Source organism: Hirundo rustica, chromosome 27, assembly GCF_015227805.2.
Source record: "Hirundo rustica isolate bHirRus1 chromosome 27, bHirRus1.pri.v3, whole genome shotgun sequence".
NCBI classification, from domain to species: Eukaryota; Metazoa; Chordata; class Aves; order Passeriformes; family Hirundinidae; genus Hirundo; species Hirundo rustica.
In genome coordinates, this window is record NC_053476.1 from 4037497 (window position 1) to 4062836 (window position 25340).

The 25340-nt window shown below is 43.5% G+C and overlaps 1 protein-coding gene across 1 annotated transcript in view; it reads left to right on the plus strand.

Annotated features, from left to right (window-relative positions):
• NPEPPS (aminopeptidase puromycin sensitive) overlaps positions 1-25340 on the plus strand; it is a 43816-nt gene that overhangs the window by 8541 nt on the left and 9935 nt on the right. The window contains exons 2-15 of the mRNA XM_040087347.1: positions 400-484; positions 8525-8602; positions 9431-9552; positions 11093-11200; positions 12285-12485; positions 14181-14277; positions 14437-14470; positions 15690-15804; positions 17195-17359; positions 18677-18781; positions 19129-19189; positions 19911-20020; positions 21422-21485; positions 24653-24792. Coding sequence (XP_039943281.1) covers positions 400-484; positions 8525-8602; positions 9431-9552; positions 11093-11200; positions 12285-12485; positions 14181-14277; positions 14437-14470; positions 15690-15804; positions 17195-17359; positions 18677-18781; positions 19129-19189; positions 19911-20020; positions 21422-21485; positions 24653-24792 — 1485 coding nt within the window. The remainder of the gene's footprint in view (positions 1-399; positions 485-8524; positions 8603-9430; positions 9553-11092; positions 11201-12284; positions 12486-14180; positions 14278-14436; positions 14471-15689; positions 15805-17194; positions 17360-18676; positions 18782-19128; positions 19190-19910; positions 20021-21421; positions 21486-24652; positions 24793-25340) is intronic.

Genomic DNA, 25340 nt, shown 5'->3' on the forward strand with positions numbered 1-25340 from the left:
ATGTTTTTAAGCTGAGGAGCTGTGACAGCGTGGAGCACGCACAGGGGTTGTGTCGGTGACCGTCTCCCAAAGAGATTTTCGCCCTGGTCTCCCTTAGGCCACCCCCAAAGGAGGCTGCTGGGCTCAGGATCGGTTTTTATTGGGTTTGGATTCCCAGGCCTGCACAAGGGCCCCATTGTGAAGTTTTCAGCCCCGTTTTTTAGCCAGCATTAAATAATTCCCAGTGGAGGACGAGCGCAGCTCGCGCTCTGGGGGCAGCGCTGCAACACCTCGTTCTCCTTCACCGTCCCAAACATCCCAATTCCCCTTCAGCTCCTCTGGTGCTGCAGCTGGTTTTTAGACGGATCAGAGGTGGGAATTCCCATTTCTTCCTGGGGCTGATGGAGTTTTCTCTCCCAGGTGAAAAATGCAACCAACCAAATCGTGATGAACTGCGCCGACATCGACATCATCACCGCGTCCTACGCCCCGGAAGGAGACGAAGGTAGGAGCCTTGGTTGGTTTCGTTTCTGCCTCTGGGAGCTGCTGCCAACAGCCCAACAGCTCTGATAACGGAATGATGTCATGGTTTGATAAACTCAGCCCTGCCCCTGGAAGCACAGAGTTCCAGAGTGCTGGCTCTCATCCCTGCCAGTTGTGTTTAGGTGGAGGAATTCCTTCGGTTGTGTTTAGGTGGAGGAATTCCTTCGGTCCCCTCTGCCTCTCCTGAGGGGTGTAGGCAGAGGATGCTGGTTTGATGTTATTTTTATATCTGGATATCGTGTAAACTCCTAAGAACGTCATCTGTCCCTATGGATTTGGGAATATGGATGAAATCCCCGACAGGGAATGCATCAGTAACGGCCTGCAGTAGGAAATACTCGCAGGAAAGGGTTTGGAGAGCGCAGAAAACACTCAATTGGCATTTAGCAAGATTTTCTGAGTGTTGGACAGCGTGGAGAAGGGTGATTCTGTGGAGGAGACCAGGGTGGGATCCAGCTGAGGGAAAGTTGCTGGAGGAGGAAGTTCCTGGAGAAATTTGTAACACTCAGCTGCAGTCGTTGACTTCCCCAATTATATTTGGAGGGGATTAGCGAACACGAAAAGGGCTTTAGCAGCTGAAGTGTGAAATGAAGGAGGTGTGGACAACAAGCTCCGTGGTCTCACAGTGGGCAGAGCCTTCCTGGGGTTCTCAGGGAGCTTCTGCTCTTTGGTCCAACCGCTCCTGAAGCCCTTCAGAGAACAAAAAAAGGTGCAGAGCTTCCCTTTCCACAAGGAAAATAGTGATCCCACAAAATACTTGGTTCAATCCGTGGTTAGGGATCAATGGAATGATCTTGGTGATGGGTGGGAGGAAGGTGTTCTCTGGGTAGACTTAAACTTTATCTGACAGCTGGATAAAGGTGGAGGAAAGGGCTGTGTTTGGACACCCGAGGAAGGAAAACGTGAATTTCTGGAGTGGGTTTTGCGGGGACGGTTCCAGTTCTGTTGCAGTGATGTCATCCCATGGATTTGTACAGGGAATTTGCCAGGGCTGGCAGCACCCAGGGCCAGTGGGAGATGTCCCTGCCCTGGCAGGGGTGGCACTGGATGGGATTTCAGGTCCCTTCCCATCCAAACCGTTCCATGGTGCCGCTTCCCGGATCTGTGGAGCATTGCTCCGCTTTTACAGGTGGAGGAATGGACTCAGGAGGGGATTTGGGGGGAAGATTTCTGCCCTGTGAGGGTGGGCTGAGGCTGTGGCTGCCCCTGGATCCCTGGCAGTGTCCCAGACCAGGCTGGCAGCACCCAGGGACAGTGGGAGATGTCCCTGCCCTGGCAGGGGTGGCACTGGATGGGATTTCAGGTCCCTTCCCACCCCAAAACGCTCCGGAATTCCACGATTCCAAGTGGAAACCCTCCACCCACTCTTTGCTTTTAAACAGGTTTGAGATATATATATATATATATATATTTTTTTTTTTCCAATTTTTAAGCACCCAGAGGATATTTTGGGGGGGGAATGCAGCTGAGGAAGGAGCTTTGGGAGGAGGGAGTGCGTGGAAAAGCAGAGCTCAGCTCAGGAAGTGTCAGCAGGGACAGGAATGAGCGAGGAGGATCCTGGAGCGGAAAGGATGGAAAAAATGTCCCCAAATGTCACCAGGGGCTGCCCCTGCCACTAGGAAATAACTCAAAATAAATGACTTCTCTTATTAAGAGTTATTTCTCCTGCTGGGTAACGAGGAGATAATGAGTGGTGGTAAGAGCAGAGTTTGTCCCGCTCACTGCCACCCAGGAATTCCGCAGTTTGTCACCGAGAAAGTGGAAATAAAAGGAAAAAGCACCAGGAATTCCACGGTTTGTCCTGGAGAAAATAGAAGTGAAGAGGTGGAGCACCCAGGAGTGAAAACCACTCAAATCTGAAAAAAATACATAAAATAGAGAGGGACTGCTGTAGCTTCGAAGTATTAAAGCAGAGCTTAGTGGAGGCTTAAAGCCAAATACATTGAAAATGAGTTTTGTGGCTTAAATTCGCACTGATTTTATGGATAACTTTCCAGACACCCAGGATTTTTGGGATGTCCTTGGATGTGGCACACTGGCACTCGCCAACTGCTGCATCATAAACACTCGAGGTGTAGCTGTGTTGTAATTCATATTTAAAATATAATTCACAGTAATTTCAAATGAGTATGTTTAAAATAAAATTGCAATGAGTAAAAATAATAACGTGAAATCACAACTGATAAAAACAATAAAAGTGAATGCAATTAGAGTCGTTAAAATCAAGAAAATTGAAATGAAAAAAAAAATTCATTAAAATAGTTTTTTTTAAAAAAAAATTTAAAAATTTAGAATTTTTTTAAAGAAAATTTTTAACTGTATATAAACAATGAATCACCATAATCACACCCGGGCTCCATGGGGTTAAAAACGTATCTCTGGCTTTTGGGAAGGTGCCAAGGAGCGTGATGGCTTTGGAAGGAGAATTTCCTGGGATTGGCAGGGTGTTCGCTGGCACCTGTTGATCCAGATCCAGTTGGGGATGGTAATTGGAATAACTGCTCTCCAAAACCCGGCGTGAGACGGCTCAGACACGGCCAGGATTTCACTGAGAAGTTAACGGCGGTTCTTAAAGAGTTGTCAGCCCTTCCTCCTGTAGGGAAGAATTTGTCTCAGCCTTTAAACAGAAAAGTTATTTGGTCATTTATCTCCTTTCCCAGCCTGGTGCTGTGGGAAAGGGATTTTGTTGAGCGGATCCCTGGCCCTTGTTGAAGGAGCCGATCTGGTGACTTTTGTATAGAATAAATTGGGTTTTTTCCCCCCAGATCCTCGTCGGTGCCCCTTGGCCTGTGGCTGCCCAGCTGATCGTGGCCGCAGCTCCCCCTGCTCCCGGTGGCTCCAGCGAGGGCAGGACTTTGGAATTTCCACGCAGATTTGCAGGGAAATCAGATTATTGCCCAATATTTGACAGGAAGCTGAGGGAGGATCCCCGAAGCTTTAAAGTCCAAGTGAAGAATTTTGCTGTGTAATCCTCAACGGAGCCGTAAGAAATGAGTAACGAAACCGGCTGAGGCTTTGATGGCTGGGGAGCAGAAAATTCCTCCAGTTTCATCCCAAAACCGGTGCAGGGATTGTCAGGGAGGGCTCTGGCTTCGATCTGTGCCAGGAATGCTGTAATGGAACAAAGCTGCTCCAAACACCGGAGTTTTCCATGGCTGAGGTTAAAACTGGCTCCTCCCACCGATCACAACGAGTCGTTGGGATATTTTTATTTTAATTTTAATTTTTTTCCCTCCAGAGCTGCGGGGTTTGTTTTTTTTTTTTTTAACGTTTCCAGTTGGAATTTTAGCAGCGAGCGTGTGCACGTGTCCTTTGGCTCGGCCGAAGGAAGAGCTGCAAAAGATGAGTCGGTGCAAATTATATATATATTTATATATAATATTTTTATTTTTTTTGGAATGGGTTGAGTTTCATCCTCAGGGAACGTGAAGGAGTTCGGAGCTCGCCGTGAATCTCCCGAGCAGCTGTGAAATCCGTGATGGAATCAGGGGATTTTTTTTGGTCATCCTTAGCTCGGGATCTCCTCAGATCCTGGGGGAATCTAAAGGAGTTTCTTAAATCCAGGGATTCTTGGAGGGTTGGCGGCTTCCCGTGGGAAATCCCAGCGGCTGCGGTGGGGTTTGTGCAGGAGGAGGAGTGGAGGGAGCTTGGCCTTGTGCTTCAACCCTGAAGAGGTTTTTAAGGCCAGAATTCCTTAATAAATAGAAATAAAGACCATTATTTTGGTCTTTCCCTTCCCACTGTGGTGGGGATGTGACTGGATGTTACACCAGAGCTTTGGTGGGTGTTTTAAATAAGGAAAAAAAACCCCAAAAAATAACCCCCAAAAAAACCAAACCGACCAAAAACCCCAAACCAAATCAGCTAAAAACCCCCCCAAATCAGCGGTGCTTCTGGAGCAATGCCTGTCCCCCTCCCACCCTCTCCTGGCATTCCTGCATCCTTGAGCAGCCAAGTGGAGCAGGAAACTGCCTCTAAAGGGGAAAATTAAAAAAAAAAAGAGGATTTCGGAGGAAAAAAATCCCCTTCCTGCTGCTGCTGGTTCCACAGGAATGCCAGTGGAAGGAAGGGAATGGGAACAGGAATTCCCACCTGGGGCCAGTGGGAATAACAACCACTGCCTGTGGCTGGCTGGAGTTGTTTGAGAACTTTTTTTGTTGTGGAAAAGCTCAATTTAATTTTTTGGTTTTTTTTTCCTGGAGAGGACTCCCAAGTGACAGGATTTTAATGCAGGATTTTAAGGAGGGCTGTGTTGTTTTATTGCATTATTCCCAGCTGGGAATCTCTGATACTTGTGATTCTTGTAGGATTTTAGAGTGAAACTCGTGGAAAAGTTGTGGAGAGGCTTGGGAACTTGAGCATTTCCCGGGAATGGGGTGTGCTGGGGCAGCACAGGGATGATTTATGGGATGTGTGTAATTTGGAGCTCCCTTGGGAATGCGGGGTCATTAAGCCACACCACCTTAATTACCTGTGACTTCTCCACCGAGGGCTCCACCCTGAAAAAATTCCATCCTGAAAAAATTCCATGGTTTTCTCTGCTTGGGCTCCACCACCTCTGAGGGTGCAGCAGCACTCGGGATTGTTCATGGGTGGATCCCTGTGGTCATTTGCAGGGAATGTGATTTATTCCAAATGCTGTTGTGGGATTTGAGGTGCTCCCGCTTCTCCTGCTGGAATACTTCAAAGCTCCAGCAATCCCTCTCTGGCGATTTGAATGATAACAGATCTTACTTTTAGCTGCTTCTTCCCTTTATTATCATTTTCTCATTTTCTTTTTCTCCATGACAGGAAGGAAAAAAAAAAAAAAAAATCTCTTTTTTTCCCTCCCAAACCCACGGAGCCACCAGCAGCTTTTCCTTTTCTGCTGCTCCTCAGCCCAGGCTGTGCTCTAATGTGCAAGTGATTAACTTGCAACCTTGCAGTGCCAAACTCTCCAAAGTTCGTGAGCTGCCAAAAAACTGGGCTGTTCTCTTCAGGAGCTTTTGTCTTCCAGCGTTAGGAATTCAGACAGCCTTTTGCTGCAATCACATCTTTGTTAGAAGCAGTTCCCTTCAACTCCAACAAAAAGTATTGTTGATGGTTTTCCATGGTTCTGTTGCTCTGGATTAAATTATTGGCGCAGAATAAGAAGTTTGAACAAAACAACGACCGAAAAAAGGAAAAAAAAAAAAGAGAAAAAGAAAATGTAACTTGGAATCTTTGGTTTATGTCTTGTTGTTTTGGGGTTTGATTTGTAAGGAGCTGCTTTGAGATTTAGAAAACACTGAAGGTCTCAGGGTTTCATCTTCCAGCCTCGGTGATGTTCACCTCAGTGGTTTTTGGGACGAGTTAAAACTTCCAAAGCAGCAGATCCACAAATCCAACCCCATTTAGAGAACCTCCCAGCTGAGAGAGGAGGAGGGGGAAACTCGATCTCCATTGTCAGCCTTTGGCAGCAGCTCCACAGAAGGCACATTCCTGAGTGTTCCTGAGTTTCAGGAGCTCTCATCCTCAGCTCCTGCAGTGTTTGTTGTTTGTCTCCAGGATCAGATCGTTGCCGTTAAAGAAGCCGTTAAAAAAAAAAACAACAAAAAAAGATAAAAAATGTTTTGTGATGTTTGAAAACCCTCACGTTGCTGCATTCCTGGGCTGATCCTCAGGTGCTCAGTCACTCTGACCAGCAGCAGCAGGATTCCTCCTGGATAAATAAAAATAAATTCCCAACAGGTGCCCAGCCCCTCTCTGGCCAGGGGCACCCTCATCGCCCTGTGGGACTCTGGAAATAGTCAGGGTCAAAATCCGTGGGGTGCCACGGCATCAGCACTCAGCTCCTCTCTGCTGGAACCTAATTCCAGTCCAGCAAGATCGTTCGCCTTAAAATCTTCCTCTCCTGTCTCATTTTCTGCCTCAGTATCCCCAGTTATAAGAGGAAAACTCAAAATTTTTTATTCTCGGTGTTTGCTGGCAGCTGGGTAGCCTTGGCACGGATTCTTCTTCAATGCTCAACTCACCCCTGCTCACAGCTGATTTTTAAAATCTTGGAACTCCTCAGCACGGATCAGGAGAGCCTAAAATTGATCCTGTAGAGATTTATATATATATATATTTTTTAGGTGATTTATTTCTGCATTGTGTTTTTTGCTGCGTTATTGGAGCCTTTCACTGTTCTGCAGCCGGTGGTTAACTCGGATTAAACACTGTGAAACCTGTCGTTAAACCTAATTCATTCCTGCAGCTCCTTCATTGAGCAGAGGCTGGAATTAACTCAGGGTTCAGGCTGGAATTAACTCAGGGTTCAGGCTGGAATCACACTGCTCCAGAATAAACAGCGCTGGAAATTCGTTCCCATTTCCCTTTGTCACCTGCGGAGCATCCTGCAGTGTGCTGGGGCTGAAACCCAACCCTCGGAGTGATACCTGAGCATGGAAAACGAACCCTTTTGTGACTAAAATTCTCATTTCAGGCCAGCTTTTGTCATCCAAGGCCTTGGTTGAGCGGCACGTTTTCTGTTTAGGGATGAAAAGTGCATTGTTGTGTCTGGGCTTGCCGAGTTTGGCAGCTGAAGATGCTGCTTGGGAGCAGATTTAAAGTTCTTAAATTATAATTTCTTACAGGTTGAGCGTGGAAAGAGCAGAGCTTGCAAAGTGAGGTTCTGTGGGGTTGTTCCAGATTTTTTTTTATTATTATTTATTTTTTTTTGACCGAAGGGGAACAGATCCGCATTTGATTTGATTTGATGAGTTAGGAAGGGAGAAGCAGCGCCAGGTGCTCCCTCCTGGCTGTGCCAAAGCTCCAGGACAGTCTCAGCCCCGTGCAGATTCCCAGCCTGGCCTCATCGTTTGGATTTTTGCATCCACAAATAGTTCCTGTGCTATGCAAACACCAAACTCTGCCTCATTTTCAGGTGGCTTTGGGATCCTCTGCCTTGAGCAGGGCAGGAACCCCCAAAGCAGGGCCCTGCTTCTGGAGACATTTCTGAAATCAAATCGACGTTTATTTTGTGGTTAAATCCAAGCAAAACCCCTCCCTTGCTGTGGAGATTAATGGGATTTTCAAAGCCACAAATTAGGTAAATAAATCCTAAGCATCCTGTTTGGGATAATTAATACAAATCCTGCTGCATTGATGGGAGCATTCAACAGCCAGGGGGGGAAGTTTGGGTCTGTATTTCACCATTCCTGGGACACAGATCCCCTTTTTCCTGCAGGTTTGGGGTTTTTGACTCCTGGGTGCTGCAGGAGCTTTCCCTACCTTGGAATTCCCCCCAGGACGTTCCTGGGACACAGATCCCGTTTTTCCTGGGGTTTTTCAGCACAGCTTTCATCCCTGGGTGCTGCAGGAGCTTTCCCTACCTTGGAATTCCCCCCAGAACATTCTTGGGACACAGATCCCGTTTTTCCTGGGGGTTTTCAGCACAGCTTTCATCCCTGGGTGCTGCAGGAGCTTTCCCTGCTGTGGAATTCCCACCAGAACATTCCTGGGACACAGATCCCATTTTTCCTGGGATTTTTCAGCACAGCTTTCACTTTTGGGTGCTGCAGGAGCTTTCCCTGCTGTGGAATTCCCAGATGGACATTCCTGGGACACAGATCCCGTTTTTCCTGGGGTTTTTCAGCACAGCTTTCATCCCTGGGTGCTGCAGGAGCTTTCCCTACCTTGGAATTCCCCCAAGGACATTCCTGGGACACAGATCCCGTTTTTCCTGGGGTTTTTCAGCACAACTTTCACCCCTCGATGCTGCAGGAGCTTTCCCAACTGTGAAATTCCCACAAGGACATTCCTGGGACACAGATCCCATTTTTCCTGGGCTTTTCATCACAACTTTCACCCCTGGGTGCTGCAGGAGCTTTCCCTGCTGTGGAATTCCCACCACGAGGGCGTTCCCGTGAGTTCCTCCCATCGAATCGCTCCGAATTGATCCGGAGTTGTTGAGCTCGGCTGGTTTTGGGTGAATTTGAAGAGTTTCGAGCACGAACCCTTTTCCAGGATGGTTCTGATCCCGTTTTTTTTCCCCTTGCAGAGGTTCACGCCACAGGGTTCAACTATCAAAACGAGGATGAGAAGGTCACTCTGTCCTTCCCCAGCACCCTGCAGAAAGGTAAGAGCCTCTCCCCTGCTCCCTGGGCTTCGGGAGTTTTCCCCTGGAATGGAACAGCAATTCCTTCCCTGGAATTCCTCCCTGTGGATGGGGGAGCCCGTCCGCTCCGGGTCGCTTTGGAGCTCCTGGAATCGCAGATTTTGTCTGATTCCCGGTGAAATTTGCCTCCAGCCCCCCTGAGCAATGATTTCCCTGCTGGTGGGAGGCAGCAGCAATTCCTGTCACTCCTCTGGGCAGAGGAAACTCTGGAATGAGCCCAGGATTTCCTTCCCTGCCTGCCTTGGGATTCTTCCGAAGCCGCTCCAGCTCTGAGGAGCTCCCTTGGCTGTCAAAACTCAGCTCCTCGCTTTGGATGAAGCTTTATTTCATCTGGAAATTAATTTTTTTTCTATAATTTCATCTGGATGCACACCGCTAGGAGAGTGTGGGATGATGATGCTGGAGCTGGAATGTTTGATCCTGTGGGATCTTGGCCAGCAAGCTCCGGTTTCCCTTCTTTGCCCTGAGACAGCGAGGACAGAATTAATCCTAAACCTTATTAAGGGCTTTGAACGGGGCCAAAGCTCCATCTTGGCTTTGAGGATTCCACGATTCGCCGTAATTCCTTAAATCCCAGAGTTTTACAAACTTTGCTCCGAGGTGAGGATCGAAGGATGGAACTTTTAAGGTGACTCCCGCCTGTGTTTAAAAAAGATCCTAAAAACCCTGCGGGGAACCTGCCGCTCTTCTGGGATTTATTTTGTTTAGGGAATAAAAATCCACCCCAACCCCTTTTTTGTTTTTTTTTGTCACCTGCCAATCCCAGGGATTTGTCTGTTTGTTTCGCAGGGACAGGGACGCTAAAGATAGACTTTGTAGGGGAGCTGAACGACAAAATGAAAGGATTTTACCGGAGTAAATACAGCACGCCCAGCGGAGACACGCGCTACGCTGCCGTCACCCAGTTCGAGGTATGGCTCAGCTTCCAGTTCCATTTCCATTTCCATTTTAATTTTTATTTTCATTTTTATTTTCATTTCCATTTTCATTTCCATTTTTGTTTTCATTTCCATTTTTATTTTCATTTCCATTTCCGTTTCCATTTTTGGTTTCCATTTCCATTTTTGGTTTCCATTTCCATTTTTGGTTTCCATTTTTGGTTTCCATTTCTGTTTTTGTTTTCCATTTTCGTTTCCGTTTCCATTTTCGTTTCCGTTTCCATTTTCGTTTCCGTTTCCATTTTCGTTTCTGTTTCCATTTTCATTTCCATTTTTGTTTCCGTTTCCATTTTTGCTTCCATTTTCGTTTCCATTTCCGTTTCCATTTCCATTTCGTTTTCTTTCCATTTTTATTTTCATTTCCATTTTTGTTTCCGTTTCCATGCAGGATTCACGCTTGCAACAGGCAAAGGTGTGTTTTTTCCCCTTCATCTATCCCTTCTGGATAAATACCAGAAATTCACATTATTTTTTTCACTCCTTTTCCCTCCTTACCTGGAGTTTGATGAGCCCAGGGCTGTGCTGGTGCTCCCCAGGGATGCTGAATCTGCCTCTGCTCTGTTCAATCACCTAAATCCAGGATTTTGGTTTTTTTTTTCCTTGTTTGGGGTCTTTTTTCCTGTTATTTTGGCTTTTTTCCTCTGTGGTTTTGGGTATTTTTTCCTTGGTTTGGGGGGTTTTCCTTTTGTTTTTTCAGGTTTTTCCTTGGTTTGGGGCTTCTTCCGTGTTTTGTTTTGGGTATTTTCATTGGGTTTTGGTTTTTTTTTTCCCTAATTTCTTGAGGTTTTTCCTTGTTTCTTGGGGTTTTTCCTTGTTTTTTGTAATTTTTTTTCTTGTTTCTTGGAGATTTTCATTGCTTTTTGGGTTTTATTCCTTGATTTTGGATTTTTTTCCCCCCCCCCTTGTTAAGGGGTGGTTTTTCCTTGGTTTGGGGTGTTTTTAAATTCATCTATGGTTTTTTCCTTGTATGTTTTTTTTGGTTTTTTTTTCCTTGGTTTGTTTTTTTTTTTCCCAGTTGGTTTTTTCCTTGGTTTTAGGTTTTTTTTTCCCTTGGTTTTGTTTTCTTTTTTTTTTCCCCTTGTTTTTTAGGGGTCCTTCCTTGTTTTCTGGGTTTTATTCCTTGCTCTTGGATTTTTTCCTTTGATGTTTATTTTCTTTCCTTGTCTCAAAGGTTTTTGGTTTTTTTTCCCTTGGAGGTTTTTTTCCTTTCTTTTCAGTTTTTTTTCCCACTTTTCCTTACTCACAGCCCCAAGGTCAGTAAATCCCAGATCTGGCAAATTCCTCCCGCTGCTGAGGATTCATCCTCTACCTCCAGCAGCTGCAACATTCAAACCCCATCTCTCTACTTAAATAAAACTCCCCTTTATAGAGTGCGTGAACTTTATTTTTTTTAATTAAAAAAAAGAAGTTTAATTCTCCCTCGTTTTGCTGGAAATAAACAGAATTTCTGTGGTTTCTTGCCACGATCTCCTGTGATTTAATTGTTTAATTTGTTTAATTCTCTTTATTCCAGGCTACTGATGCTCGCAGAGCTTTCCCATGCTGGGATGAGCCTGCAATTAAAGCAACCTTTGATATATCTTTGGTGGTTCCCAAAGACAGAGTAGCTTTGTCAAACATGGTAAGTTTTCCTCTGCCAATAAATGAAATAAACATCTCAGTTGTATTGAAAATAATTGTATATATTTGCCTATTTATACATAATCTACTCTTTTATACATTTATATATGTTGTTTGTAAATTTAAATACACGTTTTAATTCAAGCTGTGATAATGCCGTTGATAATTAATAATTCGCCTTGATGACAGCGGGGAAATAAAATCTGCAAGGAACAGGGAGAGGAACAGAAAATTTGATGCCGGCACAAAAACCTCAGCAGCTGGGACGGGATTTGGTGGTTTTAAAAAAAATAAGGAAGAGCCGCTTGAATCCAAACGTTCCGCAGCTTCCAAAGTTTCTTGTGTTGTAAAAAAAAACCAAAAAACCCCAAAACAAAACAGTTTTTGGGTGAAAAAATTCAGGTTTTGGATCCCCGAAGCTGCTCTGGCGTGATTTTGGGGTTGTTTAAATTTCATTCCCGCTTTGGAAGTCGTGATATGAAATTGAGGTTTGAAATTCTCCTGGAGTTCTGGTTTGAAGTTTTGGGTTGAAATGGATGTGAAGTTTTGGGTTGAAATTTGGGATGAAATTGAGGCAAATCCAAAAAGGATTTTTGAAATCCAAAAAGGTTTCAAATAAAAATTTTGGAGATTTTTTTTTTTTTTAAATATTTTTTCCTTGTTTTTGGGTTTTTCTCTCTCATTTTTAGGGGTTTTGTCCTTGGGTGGGTTAGGTTTTTTTTTTGGTTTGTTTTAGGATTTTTATCATTTTGTTTTTCTTTTTTCCCCCTTGGCTTTTTCCTTGGCGCTTCCTTGTGGGGTTTTTTTGAGTTCCCCTTCTGGATTTTGAATGCTAAACCCATATATTTACAAAGCTTCTGGTTAAAAAAAAAAAAATAAAATCCCTCCACCTTTCTCTGGGAACCAACCCCAACCCTTCCATTCCCAAACCTGCCACGAACCGCTTCATTCCGAACACCCCGAAATTTCTCGCGGCGTCAAAAAAAACCCCACCAACATTTCAACGTAAAAAAAAAAAAAATCAAATTTTAAACCCTCGACTCCCCATCTCTCCAACCCCCAAATTTTTCCCCAACCCAACGCAGAACGTGGTGGAGCGGCGGCCGTACCCGGACGACGAGAGCCTGGTGGAGGTGAAGTTCGCGCGGTCGCCCGTCATGTCCACGTACCTGGTGGCCTTCGTGGTGGGCGAGTACGACTTCGTGGAGGCGCGGTCGCAGGACGGCGTCCTGGTGCGCGTCTACACGCCCGTGGGCAAGGCCGAGCAGGGCAAGTTCGCCCTGGAGGTAAAGCTGGGTCGGGGTTGGCATCTTTTGGGGGTTTTTTGGGGTTTTTTTCTTGGTTTGTTGAGGGTTGTAGGCACACACGGGATCCTGGTGCGCGTCTACACCCCTGTGGGCAAGGCCGAGCAGGGCGAGTTCGCCCTGGAGGTAAAGCTGGGTCGGGGTTGGCATCTTTTGGGGGTTTTTTGGGTTTTTTTTCCTGTTTTTTTGGGGGGTTGTAGGCACACACGGGGTCCTGGTGCGCGTCTACACGCCCGTGGGCAAGGCCGAGCAGGGCGAGTTCGCCCTGGAGGTAAAGCTGGGTCAGGTTTGGGATCTGGTCACTCACAGAAATCTGGTTTTTTTGTTGTGTTTTGGGGGTTTTTTGGGTTTTTTGGGGTTTTTTCCATGGTTTTTTGAGGAATTTAGATGGGCGTAGCATCCTGGTGCGCGTCTACATGCCCGTGGGCAAGGCCAAGCAGGGCAAGTTCGCCCTGGAGGTAAAGCTGGGTCAGGTTTGGGAGGTTTGGGATCTGTTCACTCACAGAAATTTGTGAGGTTTGGCTTTTTTTGGGTTTTTTTCCATGGTTTTTTGGGGGATTTAGATGGGCATAGCATCCTGGTGCGTGTCTACATGACCATGGGCAAGGCCGAGCAGGGCGAGTTCGCCCTGGAGATAAATCTGAGTCAGGTTTGGGATCTGGTCATTCACAGAAATTTGTGAGTTTTGGGATTATTTGGGGTTTTTTGGGGGTTCTTTTCTTTTTTTTTGGGGGGGGGTTAGATGGGCATAGCATCCTGGTGCGCGTCTACACGCCTGTGGGCAAGGCCGAGCAGGGTAAATTCACCCTGGAGGTAAATCTGAGTCAGGTTTGGGATCTGGTCATTCACAGAAATCTGGTTTTTTTGTTGAGTTTTGGGGGGTTTTTTTGGGTTTTTGCTTGTTTTTTGGAGGTTATAGACATGCACGGGGTCCTGGTGCGCGTCTACACGCCCGTGGGCAAGGCCGAGCAGGGCGAGTTCGCCCTGGAGGTAAATCTGGGTCAGGTTTGGGATCTGGTCACTCACAGAAATCTGGTTTTTTTGTTGAGTTTTGGGGTTTTTTTGGGGTTTTTTTCCTGTTTTTTGGGGGGGTTGTAGGCACACACGGGGTCCTGGTGCGCGTCTACACGCCCGTGGGCGAGGCTGAGCAGGGTAAATTCGCCCTGGAGGTAAAGCTGGGTCAGGTTTAAGGGGTTTGGGGTCTGGTCATTCACAGAAATCTGTGAGTTTTGGGGTTTTTCAGGGTTTTTTGTGGGTTGCAGACATGCACATTCTGTCCTAATTTATTACTTTCAGTCCTATTTTATTACTTTCGGTCAAAATTTCCTCATTTCATTCATAATTTATTAGTCTCAGTCATAGTTTCTTCGTTTCAGTCCAAATTTCCTAATTTCGGTCCTAAACTCTTAGCTTCAGTCCTAATTTATAAAACCCCAGTCATAATTTCCTAGTTTCAGTCCCAATTTCTTCGTTTCAGTTGTAATTTCCTGGTTTCAATCCTAAATTCTAAGTTCCGCTCGTAATTTCCTATTTTCAGGCCCAATATCCTAATTTCGATCGTAATTTCCTCGTTTCAGTCACGGTTCTTTAGCTTCAATCTCGATTTCTCAGTCTCAGTTTCTCAAGCGTTGCCCGGTTCCAGGTTAACAGAACATTTCTCCTCTCGTTCTCTTACAGGTTGCTGCTAAAACTCTGCCTTTTTATAAGGACTACTTCAATGTTCCTTACCCTCTTCCTAAAATTGATCTCATAGCTATTGCAGACTTTGCTGCTGGTAAAGTAACACGCTTTATTGCTGAAATCGTATTTTATTTGAATTTTTTTTTTTATTTTTTTTTTTTTTAATGCAAAAATTAAATAAAAAAAAAAAAAAGAAACCTTTGGGAAGAGGTGTGGATCAATATCAATAAACCTTTGTATTTATTTTATAAAGGTGCCATGGAGAACTGGGGCCTTGTTACTTATAGGTATGATGTTAAAATACTGTCTTTCCCCCCCTCTTTGTTCACTAATTCTTGGAGTTAATTGGATTCATTTCAGGCAGCTCTTAATTGCTGGGTTTCATCCCAAATCAGACAGAGCCAATACTTTCAATTTTTATTTTGCTTCGGAGGATTTTTGGTGCGGCTCAGGAAGGCAAAAAATCAGCCACTGGCTGAGGGTTTGAAGTTGACAAAACCTTCCTGGCCCCTTTTTTCCCTCCCACCCAAATAAAATTTCCTGAGTTTATTTTACCTCGCAGGTAAATTTGGCAGCCACAGAGTGACGGCGTGGGGATGGGAAATCAAAAATATTAACTCGCCTTCCTTTGCAGTTTGATTTTTTTTTTTTTTTTCCCCCCTTTCTTCTGATCAAGCTTTTGCACTTTTGCTTGATTTGAATTCATTTTCTGTGCTGGTGGTCAGGAGGATTTCCCTGAGCTTTGAGCAGCTTCTAGGCTTTGGACTTTAAACCCTGAAATAATTTGGGATTTCTTCTGCTCGGCTTTGAATATTCAGCCTTAGAAAACCGAAACAAATTCGAGCCCAGGCTTCCAATTTTTTTTCCTGCTTATTGCAATTCTGATGAAATCTGAGATTTTATTCCTTATGAGGGAAAAAAATACAAATATATTCATCCTGGGTGAGGAGAATTTTTGGGATGGAGCTGTGAATTTTTGCCCCTTTGTGCCGAGTTTGCTCTGCTCCTTTTGGGGACCTGCAGGCGCCGTCCTTGGGGAGGTTTTTCCCTGGAATTGCAGCGTTCCAGAGGTCCCTGAGCAAATGCCACGGTGGAGAAATTGATGTTGGCACCTCTTGGGGAGAGCCAGAATTCCTTTGCGAATGCTGAGAGGGGCGGGATCTGCACAGAGGGAGCTGAGCTTCCAAAAATTACCTAGGGGAGCGTTTTGATAAATAAAAAAGAATTTTTCCTCCTTCTACCTGGGTTTTTTTGTTTGTTTGTTTGTTTTTTCCACTTCTTGCACGCCATAAAATAATTCCAGCAGCTGTGGAACTCACCCTGAGAATTTCATGGTTACGTTGAAATAGATTCTGGGTTGGTTTTTTCAGGGGGTTTGGTGTTTTTTTTTCTCATCACTTTTTAGCTTGCTTAGGTAATTTCACCTCCTTTGGGTTGTGTTTTTTTTTTTTATCCCCCTGGCGTTGTCCCCACGCTGCTGAGTTGTGTTTTTCCTCTCCAACACAGGGAGACTGCGTTGCTGATCGACCCCAAGAATTCCTGCTCCTCGTCCCGCCAGTGGGTGGCTCTGGTGGTGGGACACGAACTGGCTCACCAGTGGTTTGGAAACCTCGTCACCATGGTACCTAAACCCTCCTAAATCCCACTTTTATTTAAATCTGCTTCCTGTCCTGCCTAAAATCTGTGTTTGGGTGTCCCTCCGTAGCAGCATGCCGTGATAAAATAATTAATTTAGTATTTAAGTGGTGGTTTATGGTACCTAAACCCTTCAAAATCCTATTTTTTGTTTGAATTTGGTTCCTGTCCTGCCCAAAGTCTGTGTTTGGGTGTCCCTCCGTAGCAGCATGCCGTGATAAAATAATTAATTTAGTATTTAAATGGTGGTTTATGGTACCTAAACCCTTCAAAATCCTATTTTTTGTTCGAATTTGGTTCCTGTCTTGCCCAAAATCTGTGTTTGGGTGTCCCTCCGTAGCAGCATGCTGTGATAAAATAATTAATTTAGTATTTAAATGGTGGTTTATGGTACCTAAACCCTTCAAAATCCTATTTTTTGTTTGAATTTGGTTCCTATCCCGCCCAAAATCTGTGTTTGGGTGTCCCTCTGTAGCAGCATGCTGTGATAAAATAATTAATTTAGTATTTAAGTGGTGGTTTATGATACCTAGACCCTTCAAAATCCTATTTTTTGTTTAAATTTGGTTCCTGTCCTGCCCAAAGTCTGTGTTTGGGTGTCCCTCCGTATCAGCATGCTGTGATAAAATAATTAATTTAGTATTTAAATGGTGGTTTATGGTACCTAAACCCTTCAAAATCCTATTTTTTGTTTGAATTTGGTTCCTGTCCTGCCCAAAATCTGTTTTTGGGTGTCCCTCCGTAGCAGCATGCTCTGATAAAATAATTAATTTCATGCTTAAATGGTGTTTTATGGTACCTAAACCCTTCAAAATCCTATTTTTTTTTAATTTAAATTTGAAATCCATAAAGAAATTCCATCGATAAATGGAATGATTTTCCATTATTTTATGTCATTTATTCCATTGCTTTATTTTTATTATTTAACGATTTTACTGATAAAACCTGGATTCTCAGAGCTTCTGGTAGCAAATAACTTCAGCTTTCTCTGGGAATTTGACCTGACATTGCTTTTCCCAAATCCCTGGAGAGAGGTGCTTGAATCCAAATATCCCACCGGCTCTGGAAATTTCTTACGTTGTAAAAACCAGGACTGGGTGAGAAAAATCAGGTTTCGAAGCCCCAAAACTGCCTTGCTCTGACTTTTGAGCCGTTAAAATCAGGACTGGCTGGAGAAAAATAAAATCCAATATTCATTTATCACCCCAAACAATCCTATCGCCATCATCCTATCGATATAAATCACAATAAATATCACTGCGATCTGCGCCGAACCGAGCGTCAACCTCGCCCCGGCCGAACGAATCCCTCGGAATTTTGTCCTTTATCCCTCTTTTTTTTTTGTGGTTTTTTTTTGTGTGTGTGTGTCCCTGCAGGAGTGGTGGACTCACCTGTGGCTGAACGAGGGCTTTGCCTCGTGGATCGAGTACCTGTGCGTGGATCACTGCTTCCCCGAGTACGACATCTGGACCCAGTTCGTGTCTGCGGACTACACCCGTGCCCAGGAGCTCGATGCCTTAGACAACAGCCACCCCATCGAGGTGGAGCCGGGGTTTCCGCCCCCTTTTGTTTCCCCCAGCCTTTTCCTTGTGATTAAAAAGGGAATTTCGAGGTCGTCGCTGAGCGCGATCCGCCGTTGGGTTGTGCTCTCGCTGAGGGGCTGCGCCCCCAAAAACCACCTTGGGGTTGCTGCGGGTTTTGGGGTTGCTGCGGGTTTTGGGGTCGCTGCAGATTTTGGATTCCTGCCGGATTTTGGATTCCTGCCGGATTTTGGATTCCTGCCAGATTTTGGGGTTGCTGCAGGTTTTTGGGGTTCCTGCAGGTTTTGGGGTTCCTGCAGGATTTTGGGGTTCCTGCGGGTTTTGGAGTTGCTGCAGGTTTTGGGGTCACTGCAGATTTGGGATTCCTGCCAGATTTGGGATTGCTGCAGGTTTTGGGGTTCCTGCAGGTTTTGGATTCCTGCAGGATTTGGATTCCTGCAGATTTTGGGGTCACTGCAGATTTTGGGATTCCTGCCGGATTTGGGGTTCCTGCAGGATTTGGATTCCTGCAGGATTTGGGGTTCCTGCAGGATTTTGGATTCCTGCAGGATTTGGGATTGCTGCAGGATTTGGGATTGCTGCAGGATTTGGGATTGCTGCAGGATTTGGGATTGCTGCAGGTTTTGGATTGCTGCAGGTTTTGGATTCCTGCAGGATTTGGGATTCCTGCAGGATTTTGGGGTTGCTGCGGGTTTTGGGGTTCCTGCAGGATTTTGAGGTTCCTGCAGGATTTTGGGGTTGCTGCAGGATTTGGGGTTGCTGCAGATTTTTGGTTGCTGCAGATTTTTGGTCGCTGCACATTTTGATTCCTAGAATTTCGAATGTTTTAGTATTTGGTGAAATAAATTCTGGGAAATGCCTTTCCCCAGCAGAGCATTTTAGAGTGATTTACTCACTGAGCGTGTCTCACTCGCTTATCCCTGCGTTAGACAATTCCTGCTGGATTTCGCTGCTTTTGGGAAGCAAGAGATTGAAGGAAGTTGCCCAAATTTATCTGATACAGCCCCAAAACATAATTTAAAGCATTTTTAACTTCCAAACCAGCCCTGACCCAGCCATATCTGGGGAATTTCCCTTGTCTGGGGCAGAGATTCCTCTCAGAAAATCCAGCAGTGGGGAGAAAGAATCCTTCTGGTTTTCACCTCCAAAAGTGACATTTTCCCTTGGATTGTCACCTCTAAACCTGATTTTTCCCTTAGATTTTCAAACCTGACATTTTCCTTCAGATTTTCAACTCTAAAACACTGCCGCGAGCAAAAATCCAATTTTTTGGCAGCCCAAATCCCTTCTCACTGGGGCTTTTCCCGCTTCCCACAGGTCAGTGTGGGCCACCCCTCCGAGGTGGATGAAATCTTTGATGCCATTTCCTACAGCAAGGGAGCCTCTGTGATCCGGATGCTGCACGACTACATTGGGGATGAGGTAAAGGGATTGGGAGCTGGAGATTTCCTGAGCCTTTTTTTTTTTTTTTTTTTTTTTTTTTTTTAACAGCTAAAATTACTCAGGTGGAGATTTTCAGGGCATTTTTTTACAGCTAAAATTAATGGAGGGGTTAAGAAAAAAATAAAAAAAGTTGTTCCGTGTTTTGAAAGTTTCTCCATTTCAAGCTCTGTTTGAACTTATCTGGTAAAAAGAAAAAAAAAAGAGCTAATGGGAAATACAAATGGAATTTAGTGATTTTAAAGATTCCCTGCCTGATTGCTAGGGATAAATGCAGAGCAGAGGGAAGATAGGAAAGCTCTCTGACATCTCCATTTGCGTGTTCCCAGGATTTCCGGAAAGGAATGAACCTGTACCTGACCAAGTTCCAGCAGAGGAATGCTGCCACAGGTAACTGGGTCACTGGGATGGGCACAAAAGTCATTTCTGGACTCAAACCCGTTGGTTTTCCGCCTGAGGGAATTGAAATTCCAGGAAATTCCTGGCTCCTTCCCGGTTTCATGCCCTGCACAGGCAGGATTCAGCATCCCTGGGGATTTTGTGTCCCTGGAGCGTGTGGCTGAGGTGATCTGTAAGGGCTGAGTAACCACTTTCCATGGCTATAATTTACAAATGCTCTCTGCTTTGCCAAGAGAGCCTTTTGCAGTATTGATCCTGTGATTAAACAGATTTTTTTTTTTTTTTTTTTGCTTTTAAACCTTTTATTTTTGTGTATCGGGCACAAATGTGGAAGTGGGGGCATCAAAGCTCCGTCAGCCGAATCTAATCCGTGGTGTTTGGTCAGCAATTTTTGACATAACACCTAAAAAAAAAAACAAAAAAACCCCAAAACCTAAAAGGAAACATTGTTCTCTTTGAATTGCTAATGTTAAATTTTGTATCACAATGTGTATTGATTGGGTGTTTTTTTAGCAGTAAAGAAGTTGCTTCTCCCCCTCTCTCCTCCCTGAGGAGGTTTAAACTATTTCCATTTGTTTTGCCTGTCACCTGTTAAATTTCAATAAAACACAGAGGTGTGAAAGTAAGAACCCAACTTTCCCTATCCTGTCCCTAATAAAAGCTGACACATCGAGACTCTGGCAGTCCTGAATCAAATCCTTTTCTCCTGCAGAGGATCTCTGGGAAAGCCTGGAAAAAGCCAGTGGCAAACCCATTGCTGCTGTGATGAACACGTGGACCAAACAAATGGGATTTCCACTCATTTACGTGGAGGCTGAACAGGTAAAAATGGAATTGTGCCTCAATTTCGGATCAAATTGAACAATATTCCCTGCTTTTGAGCATTCCCTTGGGTCAGGGATGGTAAAAATGGAATGGTAAAAATGGAATTGTGCCTCAATTTCGGATCAAATTGACCAATATTCCTTGCTTTTGAGCATTCCCTTGGGTCAGGGATGGTAAAAATGGGATTGTGCCTTAATTCTGGAATAAATTGAGCAATGTTCTCTGATTTTGAGCATTCCCTTGCATCAGGGGTGGTAAAAATGGAATTGTGCCTCAATTTCGGATCAAATTGAACTATATTCCCTGATTCAGAGCATTCCCTTGGGTCAGGGGTGGTAAAAATGGAATTGTGCCTCAATTTCGGATCAAATTGAACAATATTCCCTGATTCAGAGCATTCCCTTGCATCAGGGGTGGTAAAAATGGAATTGTGCCTTAATTTCAGATCAAATTGAACAATATTCCTTGCTTTTGAGCATTCCCTTGCGTCAGGGATGGTAAAAATGGGATTGTGCCTTAATTCTGGAATAAATTGAGCAATGTTCTCTGATTTTGAGCATTCCCTTGCATCAGGGGTGGTAAAAATGGGATTGTGCCTCAATTTCGGATCAAATTGAACAATATTCCCTGATTCAGAGCATTCCCTTGGGTCAGGGATGGTAAAAATGGAATTGTGCCTCAATTTCGGATCAAATTGAACAATATTCCCTGCTTTTGAGCGTTCCCTTGGGTCAGGGGTGGTAAAAATGGGATTGTGCCTTAATTTTGGAATAAATTGAACAATATTCCCTGATTCAGAGCATTCCCTTGCATCAGGGGTGGTAAAAATGGAATTGTGCTTCAATTTTGGAATAAATTGAACAATATCCCCTGCTTTTGAGCGTTCCCTTGGGTCAGGGATGGTAAAAGTTGAATTGCACCTTAATTTTGGAATAAATTGAACAATATCCCCTGCTTTTGAGCGTTCCCTTGGGTCAGGGGTGGCTCTGTGTGGGCACAGCTCCGGTCCTGACGGGAGGGAGGTGCCAAATCCCTGCGGATTCATCCCAAAACTCCCTGCATCCCTGGAGTTTGCTGACTTCGCTCCACGTGGGAAACGTTTGTAAGGGGGGAAGGGAATAATTCCACTCCAATTATGCTTATTCCACAAGATTGCAGGATGAGGGAGGATCAGGGAGCTGGAGTCAGGCAGCAAATCCAGGCCGTTCAAACAGGGACACAGGGATTTGTGCTCTGCAGTCATTCCTGAGGCAGAGCCTTTTTTCCGAGGGGAAAAACCCAAATTATTCCATGAAACAGAGGGCAGTGACACGCAGAGACTGGAATGAAACGTGCTAATCATCCCCTTTTCTCATTTTCTTGCCTTTTTTTTTTATTATTTTAAATTTTTTCCCTCAGCAAGAAGATGACAAAGTGTTGAAGTTGGTCCAGAAGAAATTCTGTGCCAGTGGACCATATACTGGTAAGAGGAGAGCCGGGAGCAGGAATGGGGTGGCGGGCACAAGAAGCACGAAATATCCCAATATTTGAAGGGATTTTGTTGCTTTTCATCCAAAAGCAGCAATTTTAGGAGCTGAAACAGCCCCAGGCCTGTGCCGTGCCTGGATCCAGGTGGGAAAACCTGAGGAGATCCAAGGTCGGGCCTCTGGCGCTCGCGGTTTCCGTAGCCTGGCGCGGAGAGCAGCATTCCTTGGCTTAAATTCCTGCAGAAATGTCAATTTTAGGGCCAGGCCCCTCTTGAGAGCCTGCGCAGCGACTGTTTTGGTGGTGGTGCTGAAAGAAATGGAATAAAAATGCCTCAGGTGGGAGCCACCGCTGATTCCGGCATTGACTCCACTCACCTTCCGTGCTTAGCTAAATTAAAATGTTTGGCTTGAAAGCTGATGTAAAGATTTTGGGGGTTTGAACTCTAAAACTCTCATTTTCACTCAGATTTTTGCTCTAAAAGTGACATTTTCCCCTCAGATTTTTACTCTAAAACTGTCATTTTCACTCAGATTTTTACTCTAAAACTGTCATTTTCACTCAGATTTTTACTCTAAAAGTGACATTTTCCCCTCAGATTTTTTACCTCTAAAACGGACATTTTCCCATCCAATTTTTACTCTAAAACTGTAATTTTCCCTCAGATTTTTTACCTCTGAAACTGACATTTCCCCTCGGATTTTTTACCTCTAAAACTGTCATTTTCACTCAGATTTTTACTTGAAAACTGACATTTCCCCTCAGATTTTTACTCTAAAACTGAGATTTTCCCCTCAGATTTTTTACCTCTAAAACTGACATTTCCCCCTCAGATTTTTTACCTCTAAAACTGACATTCCCCCTCAGATTTTTACTCTAAAACTGTCATTTCCCTCAGATTTTTACTCTAAAACTGACATTCCCCCTCAGATTTTTACTCTAAAACTGTCATTTCCCTCAGATTTTTACTCTAAAACTGACATTTCCCCTCAGATTTTTACTCTAAAACTGACATTTCCCCTCAGATTTTTACTCTAAAACTGACATTTCCCCTCAGATTTTTACTCTAAAACTGACATTTCCCCTCAGATTTTTACTCTAAAACTGACATTTCCCCTCAGATTTTTACTCTAAAACTGTCATTTTCCCCTCAGATTTTTACTCTAAGACTGTCGTTTTCACTCAGATTTTTACTCTAAAACTGTCATTTTCACTCAGATTTTTACTCTAAAAGTGACATTTCCCCCTCAGATTTTTACTCTAAAACTGACATTTCCCCTCAGATTTTTACTCTAAAACTGACATTCCCCCTCAGATTTTTACTCTAAAACTGACATTCCCCCTCAGATTTTTACTCTAAAACTGACATTTCCCCTCAGATTTTTACTCTAAAACTGACATTTCCCCTCAGATTTTTACTCTAAAACTGACATTCCCCCTCAGATTTTTACTCTAAAACTGACATTCCCCCTCAGATTTTTACTCTAAAACTGACATTCCCCCTCAGATTTTTACTCTAAAACTGACATTCCCCCTCAGATTTTTACTCTAAAACTGACATTTCCCCTCAGATTTTTACTCTAAAACTGACATTTTCCCCTCAGATTTTTTACCTCTAAAACGGACATTTTCCCATCCAATTTTTACTCTAAAACTGTCATTTTCCCTCAGATTTTTTACCTCTAAAACTGACATTTCCCCCTCAGATTTTTACCTCTAAAACTGAGATTTTCGCCTCAGATTTTTACCTCTAAAACTGACATTTCCCCCTCAGATTTTTTACCTCTACAACCAAGATTTTCCCCTCAGATTTTTTAGCTCTAAAACTGACATTTCCCCTCAGATTTTTACCTCTAAAACTGACATTTCCCCTCAGATTTTTACTCTAAAACCGAGATTTTCCCCTCAGATTTTTACTCTAAAACTGACATTTCCCCCTCAGATTTTTACTCTAAAACTGACATTCCCCCTCAGATTTTTACTCTAAAACTGACATTTCCCCTCAGATTTTTACTCTAAAACTGACATTTCCCCTCAGATTTTTACTCTAAAACTGACATTTCCCCTCAGATTTTTACTCTAAAACTGACATTTCCCCTCAGATTTTTACTCTAAAACTGTCATTTTCCCCTCAGATTTTTACTCTAAGACTGTCGTTTTCACTCAGATTTTTACTCTAAAACTGTCATTTTCACTCAGATTTTTACTCTAAAAGTGACATTTCCCCCTCAGATTTTTACTCTAAAACTGTCATTTTCCCCTCAGATTTTTACTCTAAAACTGACATTCCCCCTCAGATTTTTACTCTAAAACTGACATTTCCCCTCAGATTTTTACTCTAAAACTGACATTCCCCCTCAGATTTTTACTCTAAAACTGACATTTTCCCCTCAGATTTTTTACCTCTAAAACGGACATTTTCCCATCCAATTTTTACTCTAAAACTGTCATTTTCCCTCAGATTTTTTACCTCTAAAACTGACATTTCCCCCTCAGATTTTTACCTCTAAAACTGAGATTTTCGCCTCAGATTTTTACCTCTAAAACTGACATTTCCCCCTCAGATTTTTTACCTCTACAACCAAGATTTTCCCCTCAGATTTTTTAGCTCTAAAACTGACATTTCCCCTCAGATTTTTACCTCTAAAACTGACATTTCCCCTCAGATTTTTACTCTAAAACCGAGATTTTCCCCTCAGATTTTTACTCTAAAACTGACATTTCCCCCTCAGATTTTTACTCTAAAACTGACATTCCCCCTCAGATTTTTACTCTAAAACTGACATTTCCCCTCAGATTTTTACTCTAAAACTGAGATTTTCCCCTCAGATTTTTTACCTCTAAAACTGACATTTTCCCATCTGATTTTTACTCTAAAACTGACATTTCCCCTCAGATTTTTACTCTAAAACTGACATTTCCCCTCAGATTTTTACTCTAAAACCGACATTTCCCCTCAGATTTTTACTCTAAAACTGACATTTCCCCTCAGATTTTTACTCTAAACCCTGCTATTTCCCATTCAGGCCTTTCTTTTCAATCCCATTTTCAAAGCCCAACGTGCGCCTGGGACCTGTTTGAGCTCTGTTCCTCAATATTTTCCACTCAGATTTTTTTTTTTCCCCCCAATTCCTTGTGTTTTTTTATTTTTTTAATTTTTTCCAGGGGAGGATTTCCCCATGTGGATGGTGCCCATCAGCATCTGCACGAGCGAGGACCCCACCTGTGCCAAAATGCAGATTTTGATGGACAAACCGGAGCTCACCGTGGTCTTGAAGGACACAAAGCCGGAGCACTGGGTCAAGGTGAGAAAATTGCATTTTCTTCTCCCCTCTTTTATTTCTCTTTCCTTTTGGAATTTTGGGTTTCCTCCAGAGGGGTCTCCCCGTGCTGCTGTGGAGTTTTGGTTCTCGTTCCTCCGCTTTCTTTCTCATTTTTTGGGGAATAAAAGCCGGGAAAAACCTGAAATTAAAGGCGTGATTTGAGTTGAGGCGTGCTGGCTTTTTTAGTCATTATTATTATAATTGTTATTTTACTCTCTCATTGCCATTACAGTAATTATTGCAATTATTATGTACTTTATACCATGTGTTAAATGTATTATCTCTTACTGTACTTATATTTATCTATATATGTCACCATGATATTATTTACATTAAATATAAATATACACTATATATAGTTATAATTTAAAATATAAATTGCAGAATTATATAATGTAAAATAATATCTAATTTAATTTATTGCTTTTATAGATAGTATTTCTGCATGCTTTTATAGATAAAATTCATATATAGAGACATATTTTAGATAAATACATATACATATTTTAGATAAATACATATACATATTT